The following is a 25,019-nucleotide window of genomic DNA, read 5'->3' as shown; positions in this document are numbered from 1 at the left end:
TGGAGTTAGACATTAACACCGTTGGATGCCGGCCAGCTCAGTGGTCTATCGGTTAAGTGCTCTGGCGCGAGACTGGTAGGTCGTGGGTTCGAATCTCTCGAAGCGAGGTCGTGGATGCGCACTGCTGAGTCCCATAATAGGACGAAACGGTCGTCCAGTGCTTCCAGGTTTTCCCTGGTGGTCTAGCTTTACTGGACTCATGATTTCAACTATGAAAATTCTGAAATCTCGACAAAACCCATTCTGTTCTGTGTACATTTTAAGTAAAGCTTTTTTACTACAGTGAGTTTTTGCTTGATAAATCACTATTGATAATCCTTTCTTTTTTCCTATCGGTTTTTTGGCGTTATTTACTAGGTGATTGATGTAGATTAAAATTTCTGACACGTTTTAGCTAAGTTATTTATTTATTGGTTGACTCTGACCAATACTAAATTTAATTTCGTTCTCTGTATACAGTCATATTAGTTTATACGAATGATAGTTCAGTGAGTGGGTCAATAAGTTTATTTACAATCTGGAAAATCTTTCACAATAATGCTTTGATATCAGTAGTTATGAACTAATTTACTCGAGTTGTGGCTACATCGTTTTGTGCGGATACTATGCAAATTTAAATGAATGTAATCTCATTATTCTAGCTATATTCCATGTAATAAAAGTTTTCTATCTAAGCTTTATTGTAAAGAAAAATAGGGCGGAAACATACATCATGGCTCTAAATTAATATGTATATGATTTGTAATAAAAAGCAAAAGTATTAATACACTGACTTTAATATAACTGACCTAACTTTATACTTGAATCGATAAACGGTTACTCGCTTACAAAGTTAAATGTTATGTAATGTATTTCAATATTTGGTTCTATCAGTACGTCTTCTATATGTGGCACGCATCATTTCTATCATAAATAAGACTCTCTTAACAAATCTATTGGTTTCAGAAAATAATTCAAAGATGGTTTTTACCATACACAGGGATATCTAATAAAGAACCACTGAATAACCATTAAACTGTAGTTCACAACTCAATAATGTGACCGTGTAATTCTGATCTGTTTTATCAAATGGTCGAATGAGACCATATTAACCATTAAGTACTAAATTTTTATTGTTTTCGCCAGGAGATCTGAAAGTTCTCTGTTCCATATCGTGGTAGAGTGAAAAAGTACATTGTTAAGGAGTTTGAGACTACGATTGAACAACTATTTATCTCTACGATGTATCTTTAAAACTTTTCTTTAGCTGACGCATCAGTTCAAAGTAAGCATTGGGTTCAACTTTCACATAATTTTCACAAAGCCACCTAGTTAGAAAACACCTTTATCTTTTTTATCTCAAGCTTCTTTTCGACACAATATCATTCTCCCCCTTTCTCTCTCACACACCTTTTTATTTTTAATTTAAATACAGAAAAATTCCTCATTTTATTATTTACTAATGGCTATTATCAATTTAATATGGACATCATTATATCTGGAACATTGGAAAAGGACTAGTTCATTTTTAGCTTATCGCTGGAGTTCATGGGATACACCGATTTCATTACTAGAAGAGCCTAGACCACTATTTAAAGTAAGAATTTCCCTTTATTATATATAAGAAGAATTATTGTAATTTATTATTTACCATTTTTGTTTTCACTCACTGAAGACATTTTCATTACTGTTATTATTATTAGTAGTATTAGTATCAGTATTAGTATTATCATCTTCGTTTTATTCCTTATCGTATTATTATCCACTTATCTAAACAAAATCTTATAGAATAATTGGATTGTGACTAACAGTTGGATTGAAGACATACATTTCGTCCTATTTGTGAGACTCATTAGCTGGATCTACACGGATTTTAGTGTTAAAGTTCACATTACATCTGAAGCCCAGTATTTTTCGTTTTAAATCCACTAAAGTAATTCGCATAAACCTAATGCACACAACTCAATGGTTTTATTGTACCCCAAGAAAACATAATTTAAAAATATTTTTTATAGAGAGTTTTTAGCATCCTATCGTTAATAACACCTTTGATGAACTACTTATTTCTAGTTATCAGAAATGTTTAAAATAAGAGATAAATTAATTATAGACTATTCGTAGATTTATTTCACTTTGCACACACATATACACACACGTGGTATGCAACCATTGATGATATGGGTTCTGTGCGCCTCTGCTTAACGAACAGAACTGGGTCAGTTATTCTTTGTTTTGTGACCTTCGTTTTCACTTCTAATTATTCATTAATTAACTTATGATTCATACTGCTTATTAATCATTTCTTTATAAGGTACATAAAGATTGACGAAAAGTTTTCTTTTCTTCTAGTTCATTTATTAAAGCTGTACGGTGGTATTCATAGTTATCTTACACATAGTAGTAAATTCTTGAGTCATTGACAAATATACCGAAAGTTGCTCAAAAACCTCAAGTGTTGAATAAAGGTACTTAGTAGAATGGAAATAATACATAGAAGTCAGGTCTGAAAGGTAATTGTCTACATGATGAATACATTGAAGATGGTTGAGAGAACGAACACATGTCAAAAAAGCTTACTAAGTAGGATATTAAGGCCATGGTAAAATAAATGACTTCAAATAGCACGTCTTAAAACAGAGACCAAAACACGAACTGTCAAAGCCTTATCTATGCGAAAATTCCTTATTCACATTCTCCTAAAACCTAGTTTGTCTGACCGCTTGAAAAAATGACAGTTTTAATTTTTTAGTAAACAGAATGCGTCTATTAAGACATTAAATAAGAAAGATTGGTTCAGCGAAGAGTTCTCTTAAAAGTATTCACTGACCAATAGTTTTGTTTTTTGTTAATTTCTCATTTGAAGTTTTAAGGTCGTTGTAGTGAATTATCTTCGAGACAATTCCTAAGGCTCTATATACCGCTCGTCCTGATAACTGTCACCAGATAACCCTGAACAGTTTGTAAATTTCAGAAGATAATATGCAGTATTGACAACACTTTATCACTGTACAGAACAGATCACTAAGCCACAGGATCACAAAGCGAATTCAAGCAGAAATGTGAATGCGAGCGAGTGAACTAGGATTCAAGTGAACTGCTAAGATTTAAGCACATATGTATGGGAAAGCGAATGAGTTATCCAGCGATTTAAGCAACAAATATTTAAGTTAGTAAGAGGGATATTTGTGTAAGCTATGGCACTTTATCAAGGATATGTGTTCATATGAACATGATAATGATAATAATCCAGAGATATAAAGAAAGTGTTACTGTTTAAATGAGTAAGTTCATTGGAGGGTAGATGAATATTGATCACAGTGGCGTACAGTCATCCATAACTTATTTTTCTCAAGTTAAAAAATTACTTAACTTTCTTATTCCTTGATTTAATCCATTTTTTTATTCGAACTAAGTCTCCTACGTTTCTACGTAAAAGTATTATCATGTTACTGATAAGCAGAACTACATTATGATCAGTTTTTGGTGACCCACGTACACCGTTAGTAAATGTCTCGATGTAATCTTTCCGCTACAAGTTTTAGCTCATTAATATATCTATCCAGCTAATGAGTTCAAAATAAGACGAAACGCATATCTTGAACTCCTGTGTTAATTATAATCCCAATTCACTGTTCTCTATGATCTGCTCTTTTCCACAATCACAGACAGTACCATTAATTCGACACCTTTACTATATATCATGTTAATTTTATCTCTCTGTACTGATGTGAATTATGAGTAATTGAACCTGATGCACATTTATGAAAGCTATTTAGTCTGACCCAAATAAACTATGTAACGTTTTTCTCTGTTTTCTTAATGAATATAAGGATGCTTATGTGATTACTAGCACAAAGCAACACCGAAACTAAGTACAATTCAACCCAAGAAATATGAGAAATTCACTGAATATTTATATGTTATAAGTTTCAAGATATTTCTCCAAATTTCTAGATATCATATCTTTGATATTTGAATAACCTACAAAGATATCCTACTTGAGATGTTCCATTCCTTTATTATATAATCTATATGTATATATAATGAAATCGTAATCTTGTATTTCAACATTTTAGAATTTTTATTTATATATTCCTATTGATTTTTTAATTAGGGTATATTATCGTTATGCCCGATTACCGGGAGACCTATACGTACTTATCCAAAATGGAAACGTTTATTAATTTTATGCTTTATTACTACTCCTATTGTTCTATTTTCATTAATTATTGTCATTTATATCACATTGATTTATGTTCAATTACAAGAGAAAATGAATATTTATGCTGATAATAATACATCTATTATACCAAATTTTATATTGGTAACTTTACCAAAGGTATGTTATTTTATTATTTGTTTATTATTTGGAATTTATTTATATGGGATTCAGTACTATATGAATAAATGAACATTTTGTCTTCAAAACTATCACAGATAACCTTTATGATATTTGATGCAGTGAGTACTGAATTTCCGTTTCACTTAAAGTATCAGTAGTTACCAAGATACTGTCAGATCTACTGGGTAAAGAATACTGAATGGGATAAAAATGTGTATGTATTATCTATAGTTTAGATTAATAAGGCTTTAAAATTATATCATCAGTAGCTAATAGTTGTGTGCTAAAACTGTGATTGATTAATTTTCTTTTTTAGTATAGAAAACTGATTATACATACAACAGAACCTTCAATACCTTTATTTATGTACAGTTATGTTATCACCTGTATGGTGTATATCATTGCATTGTAACTTTTTTTGTTGACAAATATCTGTTTGATAAATGTCACTGTGTAAAATGTCTCACGGTAAACTTGTGAAACCTGGTCTGCCTGAGGTGAAAATGGTTGTAGACTTTGTTTCCGAAAGATTGAATGCATTCTTTGACAATGCCGTGTCGGTAACGCCAGGGGTTTCAAACTAAGACTAGGTGACGTGGGTGAAAATATGATCAGCTTGTGACATTAATCCATGAAATGAATGATAGTCTTATTGTATTGACATCTGCCTTTTCATCACAACTCTCTAAATAACTGTTGAGATGCGTTCAGATATGGCTGAGTGAAGAAGGTAGAAATGTTGATTTAGTTTTCTATTGTACTCTTGCATCAATTATATTTCTTACTGCTTAATATTCTTGTCTTGTAGTTTTTAAACATCAGAAGTAACGGTTGGGTTGACTTTACTTTAGGTTATCCGATTTTTTTCATATCAAACGTCTTAATCATACATCTATTAAAATTGATAAAATAGTACCCTAATTATTGCTCTAATACACGTTGTAATACTTGAAGAGGTTGTTACTAGTGAGGTGTATGTTACTTATATTAACGTACACAAGTCACGCCAATCAGAATTGTAATGCCTGGCAGCAGAAGGTTGAGGAGATAGATTAGAAGAGAACGGGAATGTAATTGTAATAGCAATGAACGAACGATGAAGTTTGAGACAATTGATGGAGGATTTGCAAATGAAGTATTTAATGCATGGTTTTCATATTTTACTAAAGAACTCTGTAATTTTGTATTAAACAAAGATTGGTTGTTCCCACCTGGGTTCTCGTTCATTACACTAGTAATGTGGAGGGTAGAACATTTCAATTCGGAAGTATAATTTTCAATATCCTATTTCTTAACTATACTATTTTCCTTATGTGCTGTTAATGTAAAATGTCTTTTGTGTTACAAAATGAATAAATTACATATTGTTACACAATTATTAACTTATCATTCCATACTTTACATTTTGTTATTGACCCGGGGTAAACAAAATGCCTCATAACAAGAATAATATGTATGTGTCTTGATAGAGTGCTGGATCCAAGTTTGTTTACAAAATGTATATTAAATTTCATTATATGTACACTATTTCGTTATTATTAATTGGTTAGTTCAATCCTCAATTTATTAATTAGCACATGATTTCATCATCAGTCATTCGAATAATAGTTATATCATGCGAAGTTGTTGACAATTAAAGACGAAATTTAATTAAGTACCAGTGTGAAGAATCTATTGGTGAAATGACTCATGAGTGAAACATTATTCAAATCTACAGGTTCTGATATACTTAAATTACCGAAATACTCCTTGAAAATGATAAGTTGAACTACGTTCCAAAACCATTTATGACTCTTAGCTCACTCTTGATATCTTCGCATAATACCGATTTTTTCATCATGAATGCCGTTAACTGTCTATTTCATAGAATATTATGGTAATAACCGCTAAGAAGAATAAACTGTTATTAAACAGTTACTTAACAAATACTTCGTTTCATTATTTCTTCATTGCTGTGTTACTAGATAATTGAAAGTAATAGGGAGGATGCCTTAAGCCTGTTAGTTGACACCCGTCAGCAATGTGGATCGTCAGTCTTGATAGGACCAGTACTCTTAGTCAGCTATCCAGATCAAAACTGATCTCCTGTGGTACTGAGGTACTTAACTGGCCACTATGCAGCAGTCATTAATGTCATGCTTAAAGTCAAAATTTTGTTAATTGAATTATTATTTTGTTGGGATTACGAACTGATCTAAGTTGGACAATAATCAAAAACCTGGAATTGATGAACAGCTGTTTCGTCCTAGCACAGGACTACTCCACAGTGTAAAGACTTATAACATTATTATCAATCCAGATGTAATTTTTTTAGTAGAAGGAAGTCATTGAAGTCTCCTTCAAAATTTATCGTTTTATGTAAGTTTGGTTGCGGAAATTTTAATATTCCCGTTGAAATGTATATGTAGCATACATTATTTCAAGACTAGGATGTTATATGTTGGATAGTGATTTTACGATAATCAATTCTTGTTTAGTTAAATATCGTTTAAACATTTTTTTAAAAACGTTAACTCATAGGGACTTAACTTTAAACCTCTGATTGATTAGCTACATTCCTCTGTGATATATATCAATCTAGTTAGGCTAATGGGTATTCTTATTTAAAATATAGTAGGCATAATACTAAGGGAAATTGTAGTTAATGTCTTTTCTTTATGTTGATTCATCCTAGATTTTATTTGATCATTTGTTTTTATAGTCTAATTTAAAATTACATGAATGGATACTTCATTCACATTTAATTTTTGTTCACATTTAGATTTTCCTGGCTGTATCAATATCAATTATGGATTTTAGTTATAAAAAAATAGCTATTTGGCTTACAGATTTTGAAAATCATCGTTTAGAAGATGACTACAATAATCATTATGTAGTCAAGTTGATTTTGGTAGGTATAATTTTTTTTGAAGAAAAAAAATAGTAACTCAGTAACTGAGTATATGTTTATTTACTGGGCTTTAAGCAAAACGATCTATGTGGAGATTAATGATATAATTCTGTTAATTCATTGAAACTTGTTGGAACGTGACATGAGCATACAATCCTGTTGTAGTTTACTGATTAAGGGAATTGAAACATCTGCATATTGTATTTGTATCTCATATTGTTTTATTTACTGTCATCGGTCTAATGATTCATTATATAGTTGAGATCATGAGTCAATTAAAGCTAGACCATCAAGGAAAACCTGGAAGCACTGGATGGCCGTTTCGTCCTATTGTAAGACTCCTCAACAGTGCACATCCACGATCCCGCCTCTCGAAATTTGAACCCAGGACCAATCAGTCTCGCGCGCGAGCACTTAACCGATAGACCACTGAGCTGGCCGGCATCCAACGGTGTTAATGTCTAACTTCAACCAATCCACAAAATTGAGCAACGATTCACCAATGTCTTCAGTGAGTTGATATCTCCCAACAGACCTGGTTGAATAATTTATTTACTGAAATATCTTGTTTTTATAAATAAGAATTACACTCTATGACTTCCATTCATTACATAACTAAACATACCTATTATCACATAATACAACTCTACTGTTTCTGTAAATGAAATTATCTCATTGTGAAATTTCTTCAATAAATTATTTTATTCTAATACCATGTACATTGTTTATGAAGTTAGATAATTGGGATATTGCTAAAATGAGACACAATGCGGAATTACTGTTTAGATATGAATATAAGATGGTGGTTGGAGGTGGTCAACAGGAAACCCTGAACCCGGGTTTCGTGCTACTTGGCACTCGTCAGCAAGGTGCACCTGTAATCTTGAGGGGACTGGTGCTCCCTGACAGATTCGATCTCGCGTCACCCAGCTTCACAGTCATAGACGTTACAACTGAGCTATTCGGGCCGTGACCGACCAAGTAGCACGAAACCTGGGTCCAGGGTTTCCTGTTGACCACCTCCAGCCACCATCTTATCGCAACATAGTGCACGCAGTGTCGAGCCACCTAGACTGGTGGCCACATTGCAACCCGATCAATAGCATTCGATCAGCATTAAGAAGGACTCGACACGCATGCCATTTATTACCACCCAGTGATCAATCAATTGAGATATGAATTTTTTTTCAGAATAATAATAACCTAAATTGTCGGTTCACTTAGAAAACCAAAATTATGTACTTTCACACATTCACGCTACGAAATACTAATTAATTTCGCAGAATATAAAATGAACTGGGAATTATACTTGGTAATTAAATTTTTTTTCTTAATTTAAATATTACTGCTCAATGAAATATGCAGTTACTTGGTGTAAATCGCATGATAGATTCATGATTCAGAACAATGTTATATAGGTGTTATCAATTCATTCTCCATCTACTTGATACTTGGTTTTTTTACAGTTAAGTTTGTGCTATTGAATAAACTGAACTCTTTTGTACAATAGTTGAATTGATCACTGTTTGATATTTCAAGGGAGATCATTGTTACTGATACATTGAGTTAATCAGCAATCACCAAAATGACAAATGCATGTTATTGGCCAAGGAGGGGCTTTTTTATGAGAAGTACGAGATATAAACAGCCCAGATATAATATAAAAGAGTACATCGACACATGAACCGATTTAACTCAAATAAACTTCTTTCCTCACTCTTTGTTTTTTCTCTCAATTAACCGAGCTTATGTATAGGAAGAATGCGTACCAGTATCAGCTTTCGAACACTACTTGTCGTAACAGTTACTTACAATTCATTTTGGTTTATTAGTTGTCAACGTATTATACCAGTGTCCCTGTGCGTATCAGAAATTCATTGTTTAACCCGAGTCCATTATCTTTAGATTTACAAATGATAATAATTTTATCCTATATGATCCTGAATTATAATGTATACCCATGAGTTAACAAGTAATAACTGTTGCTTAGAGGTATTATTCTCGTGTTTACATATTTTTTTTGCAATATTAATCGATACGAAGATATAATTGGACAATTTATTTAGTGATCGATAGATATTGCGATAAATAAACTTGTTTGGCTAAAAAGGGATATAGTTATTACATGGAAACAATTACTCTGTGATTTAATAAACACTGTGACCATCACTCTTTGTAGTAAAATGTCTCTCACTATTTACGGTTATCTTTATTGTATGTGTGTATAAATTTTCACTTGTAACAATATAATCTTCACCGTTTATAAATTCTTTTCTCAATATGTTTTCTTGACTGAAAACGATGGTATTTCAAGTTTTAAAAAAGTTATGATTCTTAACTGTCCAGAACGTACTGATATACACTAAAAAGATGTCTAGGTCCTTTATCGGCAAACTATGTTTGTAAACAAAAAGACAGGTCTTTCTCTTTCTTCTTGTTAAGTTATGATTTGCTTACTATACAGAGTAGTATCTTTATAAGTTTTCTAAGGGATACAAACTCCAAGTATTTTCTTACCTAGTCAAAAATGTCAGTTCTATCATAATTGAATAGCTTGCTTACTATTTTTAAGACTACCATTTATTTTGAAGTTTTCTTATGTTGAATTAGTAAATAATGTACTTAGCTTTCAATTTGTTGGTTGCGGATTCAAACCCTGATCTGCTTACTTCGATTTAGGACACCAATTAGTCTAAAAAGCCATTGCATAAACAGTATTGTTCGAATACGAGTACAACAATATGTTCGTAGTATTTGACCTATGTTCTTATACTGGTCTATTCATTCATTTATAGTTTAGTTTTCCATGGATTACATATGTTGCTGGTGAATTCACATGGATTCCTGTTCACATTGTTAATGCCAGTTCACCAGAACAGGGGTATTTATACTTTACACGCATTATATTGGTTACTCTAAACATTGAATACTGGTTTATCATCCAATACACATTTGTCATAACCACTCTATAACTTGGTTATGCTCAATAAAGTATGTATAATCTCAAACCGTTGAAAATAACGAACGTTAGCGAATAGTTCATACTGACTTTTCAGGTGTGTGTGTGTGTTTGTATGTGGAAGGGAGTTGAATATGTCGTTCTTTTCTTTTTACGAACATTACCATTTTCACTCTATTTTTACACAAATAATCCAATACTCAGATAATTTTTTGCATTTTTTTCCTTTTTTTCTGTAATTTTTCATAACAGCTTCAATTTGTGAATTCATTCTATTCCCTATTCTACACAGCATTTTATCTGAAAGATTTGGAATTATTAAGAAAGGTAATATTTGAAAGTTATTCATTGTATTCATAATATCAATTTTTAAATTAATAACAGTTTAATAAAAAGCTTAGTATATTATTGAAAATAGTGATTTACGTAATGAACATGGATCGGGTAGAGACGATCATTGAGGAACCCTTCAATAATGTATCTCCAACGTCTGTAGATGGGATCATCTGTAATATCTCTTTTATTTCAGAATGTACGATACATTTAGACTATTGAAACAGAATTATATGTCAAAAACATTTTCAATTTTAGTCAGTGCGCGATTCGGTACAATCTTCAAAAGATATCATCGTTGGGTTAGCTTTTTGTCCCCAATTTTATGAACACTGATTAAAACTTCTCACTACAAATTAATGCAATTATTATTACTAACCAGGTGGTTTGTATGGTCATCCAGTTTGAACGTTAATATCGTTTAAAATCGTAATTGTTGACCACTGGCTTTCGTTCACATTGTAATCTAAGGGTATTGTATCAACTGCAAGAAATAACTGTACTGAGCTTAATATCTTATAAAGTTATTATTCTTTAGTATTGGCTATGAAACAGTTATTAGACAATGCTTTCTCAGTTTGAGTAATTCACCATTTTTAAGTATAGTTTGTTGAAAATTCAATATATTCTCACCAATTAATTATATCTCACTTCTATTCAATACATAACACGAGTACTGACTTCTGTTTTCATACAAACAGGTTATTATTATTATTATTATTATTATTAATATTACTGATTCCACAGTAAATTTAAATAAATCCAATCGAAATGCACTATCTAGTCTCTGATATATTCTGTCGAAGATTAATCTGTCTAACTAATACTTCAGTTTCAATTAACATTCAATGTTATTAAATAACGAATTATCGAGTCAACTTTTACTTACATATGACAATTATCTCGGAAATAATAAAATTAATAAACTCGTCATCCGTTTCTTACAGCGTAGTTTTATATTATGGTTGTCGTTAGTGTCGTTAGGCATCGTATTCATGATGTGTAAATCATTTGCATTCTCGTAGAATATAAGACAAACTAGAGTCTGTTATCACAAAAATAACTGTGTTTTGAATTGAATCGACGAAACCAGTGAAATCAATAGTACATATTTACATGCTCATTACACTTTGTGCCACGTTATTTGTATCAAGGCTGGAAATAGTACCGGATTGATAAGACTAAAATAGACAGATCTAGGTCGGAGTCCTTATTTCATTGATTAACAAACAAATACTGAGGATAAGATACTAGGTAAAGACTACAAGTTGGTTGATGAACTAGATTATCTTCGTTAACTGATGTGATTTTATTTATCATACTTTATCCTAAAATCTGTATTAAAATGTACTCCACGATAACTGAAATTTTTTTCTGTTTAGTTATTTGTTAATTTATGAATGTTAACTGTTTCAAAGTTTCAAAACTAGAACATAAAAACGATCAAATAGAATAACTCTTCAATTGTTAGTTATTTTCCAGTGAATAGCAATATTTATTTTTAAAATTAATTTAAAAGAAAATTATATGAAATCTCTACATCATAAATTGTGTAGTCAGTTACATAGATAGAAGAAAAAAAAAAGAATTTAAGCACTGTAAAATGATATTTCAAATCAATTAGAGACTGACCAGTTGCAGTCCTAAACATCAATGGGAAGATTCAAACGAACAATACTAAGTGAATTTAAACTTCATCCCATTGCACAAGCAAGTGGCTATCACAACTCAGTAGCTGAGTGGATAACGCGATGGCCTTTGAAGTGAACGGTACTGGGTTCGAGTCCCAGAGTGAACATCAACTCTGAGATGCAGGTACATCCAGCTGACGAGTCCTAAATAGGACGAAACGCGCGTCAAACTGGATTCCACTGCTAGCCACTATCCATCTTTGCTTACAATGCTTGTGAATTAAGACTATATCGAGGCAATACGCACAGTATGCACATATGCCAATTCGAGACTGACCAGTTGCAGTCGTGCACATCAATGGGGAAGATTCAATTTGAACAATACCAAGTGAATTTAAATCATAGAATATATTTAAAAGCTTTTAGAAATTTCCAAAAAAAGCAATCATATTACTGTAAACAAATGTCTACTTTACGACAATGTTCATATTTACTTCATTCTAACATTCGAAATAATAACACATTTGTATTACATACCAGGTTGTATCATCTGATTTGGTATACAGAAAAAAAGATTGTTCTATTTTTATTTCATAAATAAATATTTGTATTTTGTTTTCCCCTTTTAAGTTGTACTTTATGCCATGTATTTGATAATTACTTGTGATACATTTGTATGCTTTTTCAATGGATGTCCAAATGGAATCTCTCTCAAATATATATATATATATATATATATACCTGTTCCCATTGTATTCATTCATGAATACCAAAATACATTTGGCATTTTTCTCCACATCATATTTTTTTACTTCAATATACAACTATTCTGTTTGTTTGGGAGATTTTTTTCATTGGACAAAAATAAGGAACAGTTTTACACATGACTGGCGTCGTACTAGTTAAATAAAGGAAAGAAAACACTTATTTAATAAAATATATAGTATATAATTTGCTGATTATTCTATGGGTAGATGCTTATTAGTTTTTAGATTTCAATATTAATAATCGATATTCTGTGCTCCAACAAATAGTCCAATATACATTTGAGATGAAAATTGAGTATCAATGATTAACCGATCAAAGAATATGAATCATTTCTTTTTGTTAGTTTGTAGGTATCAAAACCAAGGTTGGAGTTGATAATTTCAAATAAATTGAGGATTAGGTAGAAAGTAAATAATAAATATATTTTTTATTATATCTCAATGACTTAATGTAAGCCACTTCCTCAGTGGGCTTACATTAATACACGAAACGTCAGAAATACAATTTTTCGGAGAGACTATGATTTATGGACGGACCAATCAGATTTATGATAATAGGTCTTGAATTCTCAGCTAAATAGAGTTTTGGCATTATGGCTTATGTCAATTCGTGTTGAAAACTCTAAATCTAATTCCTAACCCTAACGTTCAGCTGTAAATATTAATCCTAATTCCTCACACTGGTTTATAACCCTCATTTAGCCCTATTAAGCAAGTGGACATTCTCGTGGTCACTCAAGGGTCGTCCATAAATCATAGCTTCATCAATTTTACTATTCATTAGTTTATAACAAGAAATATATCTATCTCTATTTTAAGTAATATTTAACTAATATCTCTAATTTTTTGGTAAAATGAACAAATTGTTCTGTTAATTACACACGAACACATTCTAACCACAAATAACTTGATTAATGAAATGGAATACATTATGAAACATGTAAAATCGATGTTTGTTTTTTACCAAAAAAAATCTGTTTTACTGTAAGGATAAAGAGTTTAAACAGTTGAAGGTTTATATCATATTCGGCAGTTTATAAATATACAAACATGAGGTATCTCCATCAAACACACGCATACACACTTGATTCAATTTATACTTTACTAGGTTAATGTTATCATGGATAAAAAATAGTGATTGCATAAATCATTCACCAATTCTAAGAAAACCATTTATTATGTATAGTTTTGTTTACATTTGTATCAGATGTTTTTTTAGGTATCTAGAACTAAATCACTGTAAATTCACTTAGTATTGTTTGTTTGAATCCTCCCATTGATGTGCACGACTGCAACTGATCAGTCTCGAATTGGCATATGTGCATACTGTGGGTATTGCCTCGATATAGTCTTAATTCACAAGCATTGTAAGCAAAGATGGATAGTGGCTAGCAGTGGAATCCAGTTTGACGCGCGTTTCGTCCTATTTAGGACTCGTCAGCTGGATGTACCTGCATCTCAGAGTTGATGTTCACTCTGGGACTCGAACCCAGTACCGTTCACTTCAAAGGCCATCGCGTTATCCACTCAGCTACTGAGTTGTGATAGCCACTTGCTTGTGCAATGGGATGAAGTTTAAATTCACTTAGTATTGTTCGTTTGAATCTTCCCATTGATGTTTAGGACTGCAACTGGTCAGTCTCTAATTGACATATGTGCATACTGTGCGTATTCCCTAGATGTAGCCTTAATTCAGAAGCATTGTATGCAAATTGGATGAAACGCGCGTCCTGTATCCCACTGCTAGATGCTATCCATCTTTAATTCACTGTATGATATTAAATATCATTCTAGCTCGAGACTATTGAATTAGTCATTCCATGCTTATCTTGGCCACATCGATTTTGTAGCCAAAAATGTAGCCTTATATAAATCGCTTTTAACAAATCTTCCACCTTATTTCTCTTTCAATTTTGATTTTATGATATGATATAAGAGATTGGCTACAACTGTTTAACTTTTTGTCTTCCATAGATCGTTCTGATTGGTTGAAATAATTGATATATATCCTATCCGTATAAATTTCGTTATGTCAACTCGTATATTAATAATTTATTACGATTAACATTAAATTCATAGTTTACTTAGGTCAGATATATTTTATTGTTGTACTTATCTGATTGTACTCAATATCTGAATTACTGTACATTCGTTTAAGAATTATTTGCATAGTCTAAGTGGGACCTAACGGTAGTTTCTTAAATTCTATACACCGTTAATGCTTATGGATTTATTACCAAAAGGTGTAACTATTGAACTATATTTTTACCTTTTTTTATCCCATACTTCATGTATAATTGATTTGGTATTTTGTAAATGTGATGAAACTGTCTACTCATCGGAAAATAAAACTATAAAATAAATTACAATCTTTAACAGGTGAATACTAATGAATGACTAAATTTCTCTTCAGTAAGCCAGTTAATAAATTGTGTAAATTCGGCGACGTAGCTATGAAAGAATTATCAAATAAATAGTCTTCTCGATGTTAATCAGTTTATTGTTTTGTATTGGGTAGAACTGTTTTGAATTTTAGAGTTTACTCAATGTTCAGTTCATTTCACTTTGATTTTAATGAGCCAGCCAACTTTGTTAGTTTGTTGTAGGTTACCGATAAAAAGCCAGAAATCTTGAAGGAACTGATACTTTGTTTGGTTTGCACTCCAGTCACGAAGTGTTTATGTCAACAACATTAATAATGGGCTATTTTAACTACGGCTCGCCTCCACTTTCCGAATTACTAAACAAAGTGTATCACGATGTCAAATAAATTATACCAGTGATTACATTGTATCGACAGGGTTCAATTAGCTAACAAACTGACCACATGAAACTGGTTACTAATAAATGACCAGTAAGTTTAAACCGTTGTATGTGTAGAGAATAGTTGATTTACTGGAATTCACAACCATGATCTTGAAATATACATATATGTTATGTTTGTTATAATAACGCTCTTCTTTTTTTGCTTTTTTTCTTCCGAATATATCCAGCAACTTGTAACATTACTACTTACTAGACAAATAATTGATTCAATCAGAGAAACTTTTTTACCACTTGGTCACTCACGTTTACGACAAGTATGGTTATCATTAAAATATGAACAAAGGTGCTTAGTTGAACGTAATAAGTTAAAATCTAAAGATAATAATGGTTCATTATCAACATCCAACTTATCATCATCATTAGCACCATCCAGTAAAACAGATTCAGATGTTGATAAATGTTCAATATCGCCGGAAAATAATAGTCAATGTGCTGATAATAACATTACCAGAATGAATGTTGATGTGAATCCAGAAATCTTTATCCATCAACGAATCCAGACAGTCACTGAAGAAAATAAGTTAAACTATAATTCAAAATCTTTTGGTAAGATTGTCGTGTTTCATTTTATGTACTAGAAAATTTCTAAACGTGTTATTTTAAATCGCAAGCTGGTGTAGTTTTATAATATTCTTTGTCAAGCGATAAAGGAGGAATACCAAGTTGAAATTTAATACAAAACCTATATTCTGTTTAATACATTCTAAGATATCGAGACCAATCATTGGTGATGTGCAAAAGCCTTATAACTTGAAAACTATTGACAAAGTTTGGTTTCGATTGAAATCCAACAAGTATAGAGTGTTAAATAAAGGTTACCAACACTTCGTTGCTACAAATGTAATCCGAATAATAAAATGACCTCTAACTATGGCGTTTCTTGATTAGCTACTCACTGTATGGAGAACATAGATTTGAAATATTATATGTAAAAATAGTCAAGTTTTTATCCTAAAGAAGTTTACACAAACTTGCTGAGCGAAACGTTTGAATTATTTCAATTTAACTCCTGATATTATTTCAAATAAATATTTTTACATATAGCGTCTTCTGTATTCTCAGCAGCCAATTTCTGCTAAACTTTCCTTCAAATATTGACAATCATTCATGTAAAATATTTTGGAAATCTAAACTAGCTTATAGGAAAAAAGAAGAGTCAGTCAACAGTTGAACTGAACAGTTAAAAAGAAGCAACATAATCAAAACTTCTCATATACAATTTTTCTATGGATCAGATCATTATATTCTGTTACTGTCTACAAGATAAACCTATGTATTGCATACTCAATATAAATCTGCGGTATAATGTCAAGCTGACATGTCTTATACATTACAAAGTAAAAGGAAACTATAACGAAATAGCTTGTAAAAGTAATCATAATATGTATAACATATTCAGTATTATCTATTTATGTACCTTCTAAACATTATTTATTTAACTTTCCGTATGTAGATCATTCAGAAGAAACACGAATAACACCCGCTGAGAGAGAAGCTACATTGTTACGTGTAAGTAATGAACATCAATTTGTAAATAATTAACACTTTTACCCATCAATGTTTGAATTTTCACGGAGTGATTATTATCTGTCAATACTCTGTAACATGATTCAAAATTTTAGAAAGATATCTCAATAAATACGAGGATATATATTTAGCTACCTTTGAATTACTTTTTTTGATGCAACCTATACCACTTGATTATCTTCTAATTCAAATAATGTCCAGTAAATTATCGAATTGAAATAGGCCATATCGATCTATACAACAACTAAATTCCATCAGTGAATTTATTCCCCAGTCACAATCATTTTTGTTGTATTAGGCATATTTTATTTTATTTGAACACATAAATATTGGTACAAGAGGGTACTAGATATATATGCGCCACACAAATCTCATTCGATTTGTGTGAGGGCTGTGATACTGCTCAGGTGCCCAAACTGAAGCAGGTGATTTTCTTAGGGGGCCACACCCGGAGCCTTTGACCTAAAGGTCTGATCCACAAATCAGTGGAGCATCATAAGGAGATGCAGTCCCATGGTAGCCAGTGACCAACAATTGGTTCATACGCCATTTGTTTCGTCAGGATACTGGAGACCATGTGCACCATTGGTTTGGAATCAGGGTTTTCCAACTCCCCTATGTGAACTTTCCGTGTCCACCAACCTGGTTAAAACGCCAGACATTCGCTTTTCGTCCTCTCAATTTCGTAAACAGCATCGGTGCCACGAGAAGACAGTGAGTAGGACTTCCCTGGCAGAGGCTGTATACGCGTGGCCATGTGAGAACATTTCGGGAGGGAGTGCTGACTCTCCCCACTCTCGGCCGTACCAGGGCATTTGGGTTGCATGTTAGTTCAAAGGTTTATTATGTAACTTTGTTTTAAACGGTATAATATCCATATTTGTTAATTAATTACATATTGTTCATTTAATGTAATTGAATAAGTATTATGAACATTTTTTTCGGAATTTATCAATACAGACATATAAACGTTTATTTTAGGATTTGGTAATGAATATAAAACTGGTGGATTTTGTGGTTGGTGGCCTAATGTTTTAGTCACTTGATTTAATAAAATCACTAGGTGACTTTTTTTGTAAATCGATCCTATTGACATTATTTTAAGGTTTTAGAAAGTATAACTAACTTTAAAATACACACAAAATACGATTCAAAATTGAAAACGGGATACTACAGTTGACTAATAAATTTAATAATCTTTACTATTTATATTTATTGGTAAAATTGAACTAATATCATTTTATAGAGTTGAGATCATGAGTCAATTGAATCTAGACCATCATCGAAAACCTGGAAGCACTGGACGGCCGTTTCGTCCTATTATGGGACTCCTCATCAGTGCGCACCCACGATCCCGCACTCGGACGAAACGGCCGTCCAGTGCTTCTAGGTTTTCGATGGTGGTCTAGCTTCAATTTACTCATGATCTCAACTCTATAAAATTACTAAAATCTTCACCAATCCCTTTCTCATAATATCATTTTAAATGTCCAATTTTTCAGACGACATATTATGCACTACTGAAAATCTCATATATATTTCTAAGGATCTTTTCTTCACGATTTTTTTTCTCTCCGTCGATTTCTTTCAATTTACACATAGTATGAAGATCCAACCGATGATTTCTTAGAAATGTTTATTCAATTCGGTTATGTAAGTATGTTTACTGGCATATTTCCATTAGCCGGTTTATTGGCTTTTATGAATAATATAATTGAAATACGAGGTGATGCATATAAATTATCAACTAGTTATCAACGTCCATTTGGTAAATTTGCAAATAGTATTGGTATTTGGCAAGTAAGTATTGCCCTTCTTTTTGTAGTATCGTATTTATTTTATACAACTTAGAGATTTAATAGTCAATATCTGTCTATCCCATATTCGTTGGTTAATGTATCTTATCTTATTAATTTGAAACATCTTACTATCTAATATTATTTATTGTAATTATATTTTTAATCACTTAATTTATATATCGTATATCACTTATTTGTCAGTAAGATATGTACGGAATTCAGTAGCAGATTATGATATTTATTATCATCTCAAGATCACTTCTATGGTCCTACGTTTCACTTTCATTGTAATCTATCGAATAACTCACCAATCAGTCATTTATAAATGATATAGAACACTGGTACATATATACATCCATCCAAATTGCCAGGTGGATGCTTTTAACAGGATAGTATATATTTGCTAGTCTCTGATCATTGATATCATAAAACTCAAAATGGTTGATCATCCTTTTATCATTATCATGTGCATCTTGTTATTTTGATTCTACTTTCCTATTCTCTATTCATTTGTATCGTTCTGGTTTCCATCAGTAAATTTCATATTATGGGTTCCCTTTATCTAGGCAATTAAGAAATTTTGTAAGGTTGAAACGACGATCCACCTACTTTGGTTCAGGAAGCCATTAGCTTTCATATACAACATTATGTAATTCGAAACTGAGTAATATTAATCTGTAGAAATAGTTAATAAATTATGTTGATCATTCATAATCATTATCATACATTTCATTTAAAGTGTTATGCTGGGGCGGTCACGAGAATAGTCCGATTTTATTAAAAAGGCTAAGATCTCTTCTGGAACGATAATCGCTCGCATACTTTCTACAAATTCGATTTCCTGCATAACTTTTGCCCTCTGATTGGTTATCGTGTTTTTTAGTTCGCTAAATTGCTATATACTCGAAAGTCATATTCTGCTATTATAGTAACAACTTTTGTACTAATGTCTTTTGAGTCGCTTGTTCTACCATACATATCAAGCTACCTACAATTCCGGCTTCTTCCTGTTTTAGCCGTCAAGGTTTGATATGTTGAGCATAATTGACTGTTGTCAGTTCCGAAGAGAACTGGTCTTATTAGAGAAGCTCAATCGTTTTTGCTCATAAATCCATAACATCGCAGGCCGTACTGAACCCCATTGACAAGACACATGTTATTTTAACAAACTGAGTGCTTATTCTTTTTCTCAGCAGTATATGACTATTCTTTTTTACTTTATATTTCAAATAGTTAGCATTAGATGTTGTCAGCTATATAGCTGTCATTGTGAATATTGCTTTACTTGGCATATCTGGAACTGCACAACGTCTATTTCCTAATTTATCTTCTTCACAGTTGATTATTTTTCTTGTTCTCATTGAAGTAAGTCAAATGACTGACGAAGAAAGAAAATAAAATGTACGGTTGTTCTTTTTTCTTGAGCAATAACTTTGATATGCAGTTTGTGTTACTGTTATTAGACCTTTTTAAAATGTTTTGTGATTAACTAAAATTACATCTGTGTCATTTTTTATTTACATTCAATGCCTTTTTTGCTAGTCATTGAACAGATTGTTGTATATCAATGAATTGAATTAATAAGGGCTGATGGTACAATGTTTGAAGTGATTTATTCTGTGAAATAAGTTGAAAATTCGTTGATTGCATTATATTATCTTAGATTACACTACTGAGACTGTGAATGAAGAACAAATAAGCGTATTATTATTAGCCTCATCGGCAAGACCATAATTTGTGGACGAGCCAATCAGAAGCGTTTGAGGGGTTTCAAGGTCACGGCGCTTATTTCAGTGCCTGATGCTCAAGTACTATCGAATCACAGAGAATTTTAGAGAAAACGTGACAATTAAGCGGTTACAACAAATGAAACTACTAAGAAGTTGCTGTATTTGTAATTACGAGTATTAAATGACTCGTAGACCTTGTTCAAACTACCCTGATGTTGTCCTTCAATGTAATATATGTTGAAGGAAGACGTTCGCTAGAATAGGAACCTTTATCGCTCGATCCAGATTGAGATTAAGGCATATTATAATAATTGCCGCCAACTGTATAATAAAAGCACCAGTAACGTTGGCTGCAATAATCGCAGATGTTACTGAAGCTTCGGCTATTCACTGGTATGAGTATTGTAGGAACATATCCATAATAAAAATGATAAAGTTACACAACTGGAAAACACACAAACAATAATGAAGCTGTGTGGTCGAGGCTGAAAGGGTTTTTATGACCTTATCATGGCCCCAGAGACCGAGTATTATGGAGCCGTGTGGATGAGTTCATCTACCTTATGCATTACGATTTTGGAACCTTTGAACCTTTTTCTAACATTGACAAGTTTTTGTACCATATAAAAGAAGTGTATCCACTTTAATTATTTGGTTTTGTATAATATATTTCTACTCTATGCTGACTGTTTACTGATTGGCTAACATTTCTCAAGGTCACTTGAGATTCGTTCAAGGGTCGTCCATAAATTATAGTCTCGCCGCCTCATCAATATCATATTTTTGGTACAATATAGAATTCTTAGCACAAAGTATTTCAGCGAGTTTCCGTTTCTTATTTCTTGGTCGATATTGACGATAAATTTTGAGCGATCGCCATTTAGATGTTAGCATTTCAGAAATCGACATCGGAATGATTTTTATTCTTTTCAATCCATATTGCCAGCAATCATGATGTCTTCGATTGTACATTTTCGTAACTTGAACCGAGAAAGGTCGTAAACTTTTCACGAACGCATCTGAATAGGTTATGCAATTAATAGACATAATGATCTGTTAAAACAAAAAAAGGAAACAGAAAACTTTTTGAAATATGTATATGGCAGGAACAGGTAGCCCAGATATTCAAGCAGGCTCCCTTTTTGTTATCACATTAGTGACAGTACAATATAGACACTGGCAAACGTCCTTTATTTTTTATTTGAATACCGTACAAATGCAGATATAATGTCAGGATGGCTGAATATACAAAATTCTAAAATGTTTTAAAATTATGATACTGGAAATCAAACAAACATTTCAGTAATTGTCCATGTTAACAGTACCAATCTACCAGTGAAATTATAATATCTGGTTATTGTGTCACATCTACACGGATTATTCTGGTTTACACACATATACGTTCATATAAAAACAGTTGATTGTAAGAGAATAACTGACATGGTCAAGATATGTGCAGATATTGACTCAAAAAGGATAAATTAATTCATCTCTTCAAAAGCCAGAATAATTCATGTAGAGTATGATGTAGTACTAGATGTTGTGAAGTTAGTGCAACAGTGGACAATTTTTATTGCTTTATTGTAATCAGAAATCATATTACTCTTCTTGATGAATAATAATAACTTTGTATTTGCATCTATTAGCTGATAATTAAATTTGAACTTTATGAAATTTATACATGAAAATGTTTGTTCTCAAATGTAAGTTAATGGGAATGAACCAAACACTTTACTTACAAAATCTTTGAGAATAAGTGAAAGATTAGAATTTTGTAGATCCCTCAACTAGCAGTTTACGAATGATTCACTGTTTTACTAGCCTCTAACTGAAATCAATCAGTCGATGGGTGAATCAAGTAAAAATATTGTTTTGTGAAACACTGCAACTTAGTATTGTGAATTGGTGGAAGGAAACTTATCCATAATCTTTATATCTAATTTTTCAATTAACTTTTTCAAGTATGTGAGTTTTTTCTTGTAGGGTAACAAGTTACCAGTTAATATACAGTGATGATTTATTAATCATTCTCTCCTCTTCCTACCAGCATGCAATAATCATAACACGTGCTGCGATCAGTGCACTTGTTCCGCATACGCCTACTTCTGTTGTACTTCAGATAGCTAAATTAGAACATCGTAGACGAGAAGCTCTTAAGGTAATCTACTTTGTTAATAGTGTTGTTAGTTTATTGGTGTTTTCATTTATACTATGAGTGCTGTTTAGATTCGTCTACTGAAACTTATTTCTGCATAATTCAGGCTTACTTAAATTCAGTTACGAACGGAAAGGCATTTCCGGTAACTACTCCGCTTATAGCACCATACAATTCGATTTCAGGTTTCATAAGTGCCACGACTTTCTTTTTGGAATTGGGAATATACCTTGCAAATACATCCCAACAACTGAGTTCTCAAACTTTTTATTAACAAATAATACTAACAATTAAGCACGCTTTACGTTTGCTTCTTTATTAAACTATTCCTGTCTAGTAGAAAATATTCTGTGAGATATTTTATTCTTACTTCAGCTGACCTAACAAATACTAATAGTCCTACCTCACTATGAAAACAAAAACTGTATGATCCCTAGATCAATCGTAACCTGGTTGACGTAAGAGAACAATCCTTTCTACAAACCATACTATTTTAAGGACTATGAATAGAATCTTTTTCGAAATTATGCAAATCTACACACGGACATAAAGTAATGTGTACTCATTCGATAGGATTGAATTTCCGCAAGTCTTAAGTACTGAATCTAATACAGTATTTAGTGATGCATTTTCTGCTGGCCACATTAGGTATCTTGTATTTTACAAATAATTCCTACCCTATCCAGTTAAACTTATTCAATGTGAAAAGTCATTTTTAAATCGAACTGAATTCTTATGTAACATCGATTAAGTACTCAGAATTCGATGGATGTTTCTACTTCAAGCTTATAATTTACCGACAAGAAATCAAAATGAGACGTAGTTAATTCTATAAACATTCTTAATTTAGGACTTAGCTTTTAGAAATAATAATAGTTCTGAATTAGTTTTAATAGAATAGAAGTTTACTGATCCATTTTAAAATTGGTTATTAACACACTATAATGAGAATTAATAGAAATTATCTTTCAACTTATCGCTCCTCAATCTGAAGTTAAATAACACACAACATCCAATTGTTCAGCTGCATCAGAATATCTGAGATTCTTGACATATATTCTTTAAGTGTTAACAGTAAAGCTAGTTCTGGAGGTAAATTGATTACAAGAGAGCTATGTATAGTTGAATGTTAGTTGAATCTAAACTAACAGTTTCCAAACACCTAGTTGAGAATTTCATCTTACTTCAGTTTGAACAGATGAATTATGTCATTAGCGTAGTTTTGGAAATTAAAGCCCAGTTCAAGAGCATAACATCGTATTAGAATTAATTTAATATCAAATTATGTTTTTGTTTTGCTTTACTATCATGTTAGATACTTGAACGCGAATCAATGCGTGAACATCAACGTCAACAATCACCTTCTAATGTATGAAAATCTCAAAATAGAACTTGTATGAAGAATTCATTGACCTTGACGCACTATACTTCATTTCATTTTGATCCGATAAATACAACTGACCAAATAAGCAATATTTCATCTTTTTTTAAAACATTATATGAAAAACACGAATGAAATATGGTTTTCTACTACTTATTCCTAACTTATTATCAGCTTAATTTACCGCGTTATTTTCTTGATGTAATATTTATCTCTGAATTTAATGATATTTTATCCTTTTCAAATACAGACTGTTCATTAAATAGCAGCTCTTCTATTTCAGTATATATTCTTATTTGAAAACTCATTCAAGTGATATACGCATTTTGAAATTCATTTAGTACGTTCTAAACTAACTTGCTTCGGAAGTTGAATAATCTTGTTAATCTTCGGATAAACGTATACAAGTTTTGTACACTTGTTGTTAAGCACAAAGAGGCGAGTCTGTTTTTATTAGATCTACACTGGCCGGTCACTGAGTGGTGGCCAATGTGATATCTATCTAGTCTTTAGTGATGATAAAACTCTATTGACCATGTTTATATGTAGCCACCAATCCAAGTGACTCGACATCGTACACACTACTTTCTGATTTTAAGTGGTTGGTGGTAGTCGGTTGCAAACCTTGGATCTATGTTTCGTGCTAGTTGAATTCATCAGTAGGTCGGAAATTTGATTTTGAGGGAACTGGTACTACCTG

The 25,019-nt window shown here is 31.9% G+C and overlaps 1 protein-coding gene and 2 non-coding genes across 3 annotated transcripts; 2 read left to right on the top strand and 1 right to left on the bottom strand.

Moving 5' to 3' along the window:
* Window positions 1-1,441: 1,441 nt before the first annotated feature.
* On the top strand, window positions 1,442-24,579 carry Smp_123680 (putative anoctamin; the record flags this gene model as incomplete). Its single annotated transcript, XM_018797951.1, has 10 exons — window positions 1,442-1,576; window positions 4,094-4,318; window positions 7,083-7,211; window positions 10,423-10,497; window positions 15,895-16,273; window positions 17,181-17,236; window positions 18,857-19,054; window positions 20,287-20,418; window positions 22,831-22,941; window positions 24,254-24,579. The coding sequence occupies 10 exons, from the start codon at window positions 1,442-1,444 to the stop codon at window positions 24,311-24,313; spliced, it is 1,500 nt and encodes a 499-aa protein (XP_018652941.1). The 3' UTR covers window positions 24,314-24,579.
* Window positions 12,233-12,299, top strand: Smp_tRNA_01945_Gln_TTG.1.1. Its single transcript has one exon. It is a non-coding gene (tRNA).
* Window positions 14,373-14,439, bottom strand: Smp_tRNA_00318_Gln_TTG.1.1. The gene has a single exon. It is a non-coding gene (tRNA).
* Window positions 24,580-25,019: the final 440 nt, after the last annotated feature.

The sequence above is a fragment of the Schistosoma mansoni genome, chromosome 6 (genome assembly GCF_000237925.1).
Source record: "Schistosoma mansoni strain Puerto Rico chromosome 6, complete genome".
Classification (NCBI taxonomy): domain Eukaryota; kingdom Metazoa; phylum Platyhelminthes; class Trematoda; order Strigeidida; family Schistosomatidae; genus Schistosoma; species Schistosoma mansoni.
Note: the sequence above shows the minus strand (reverse complement) of the source record. Positions and strands in the feature narration are given on the sequence as shown.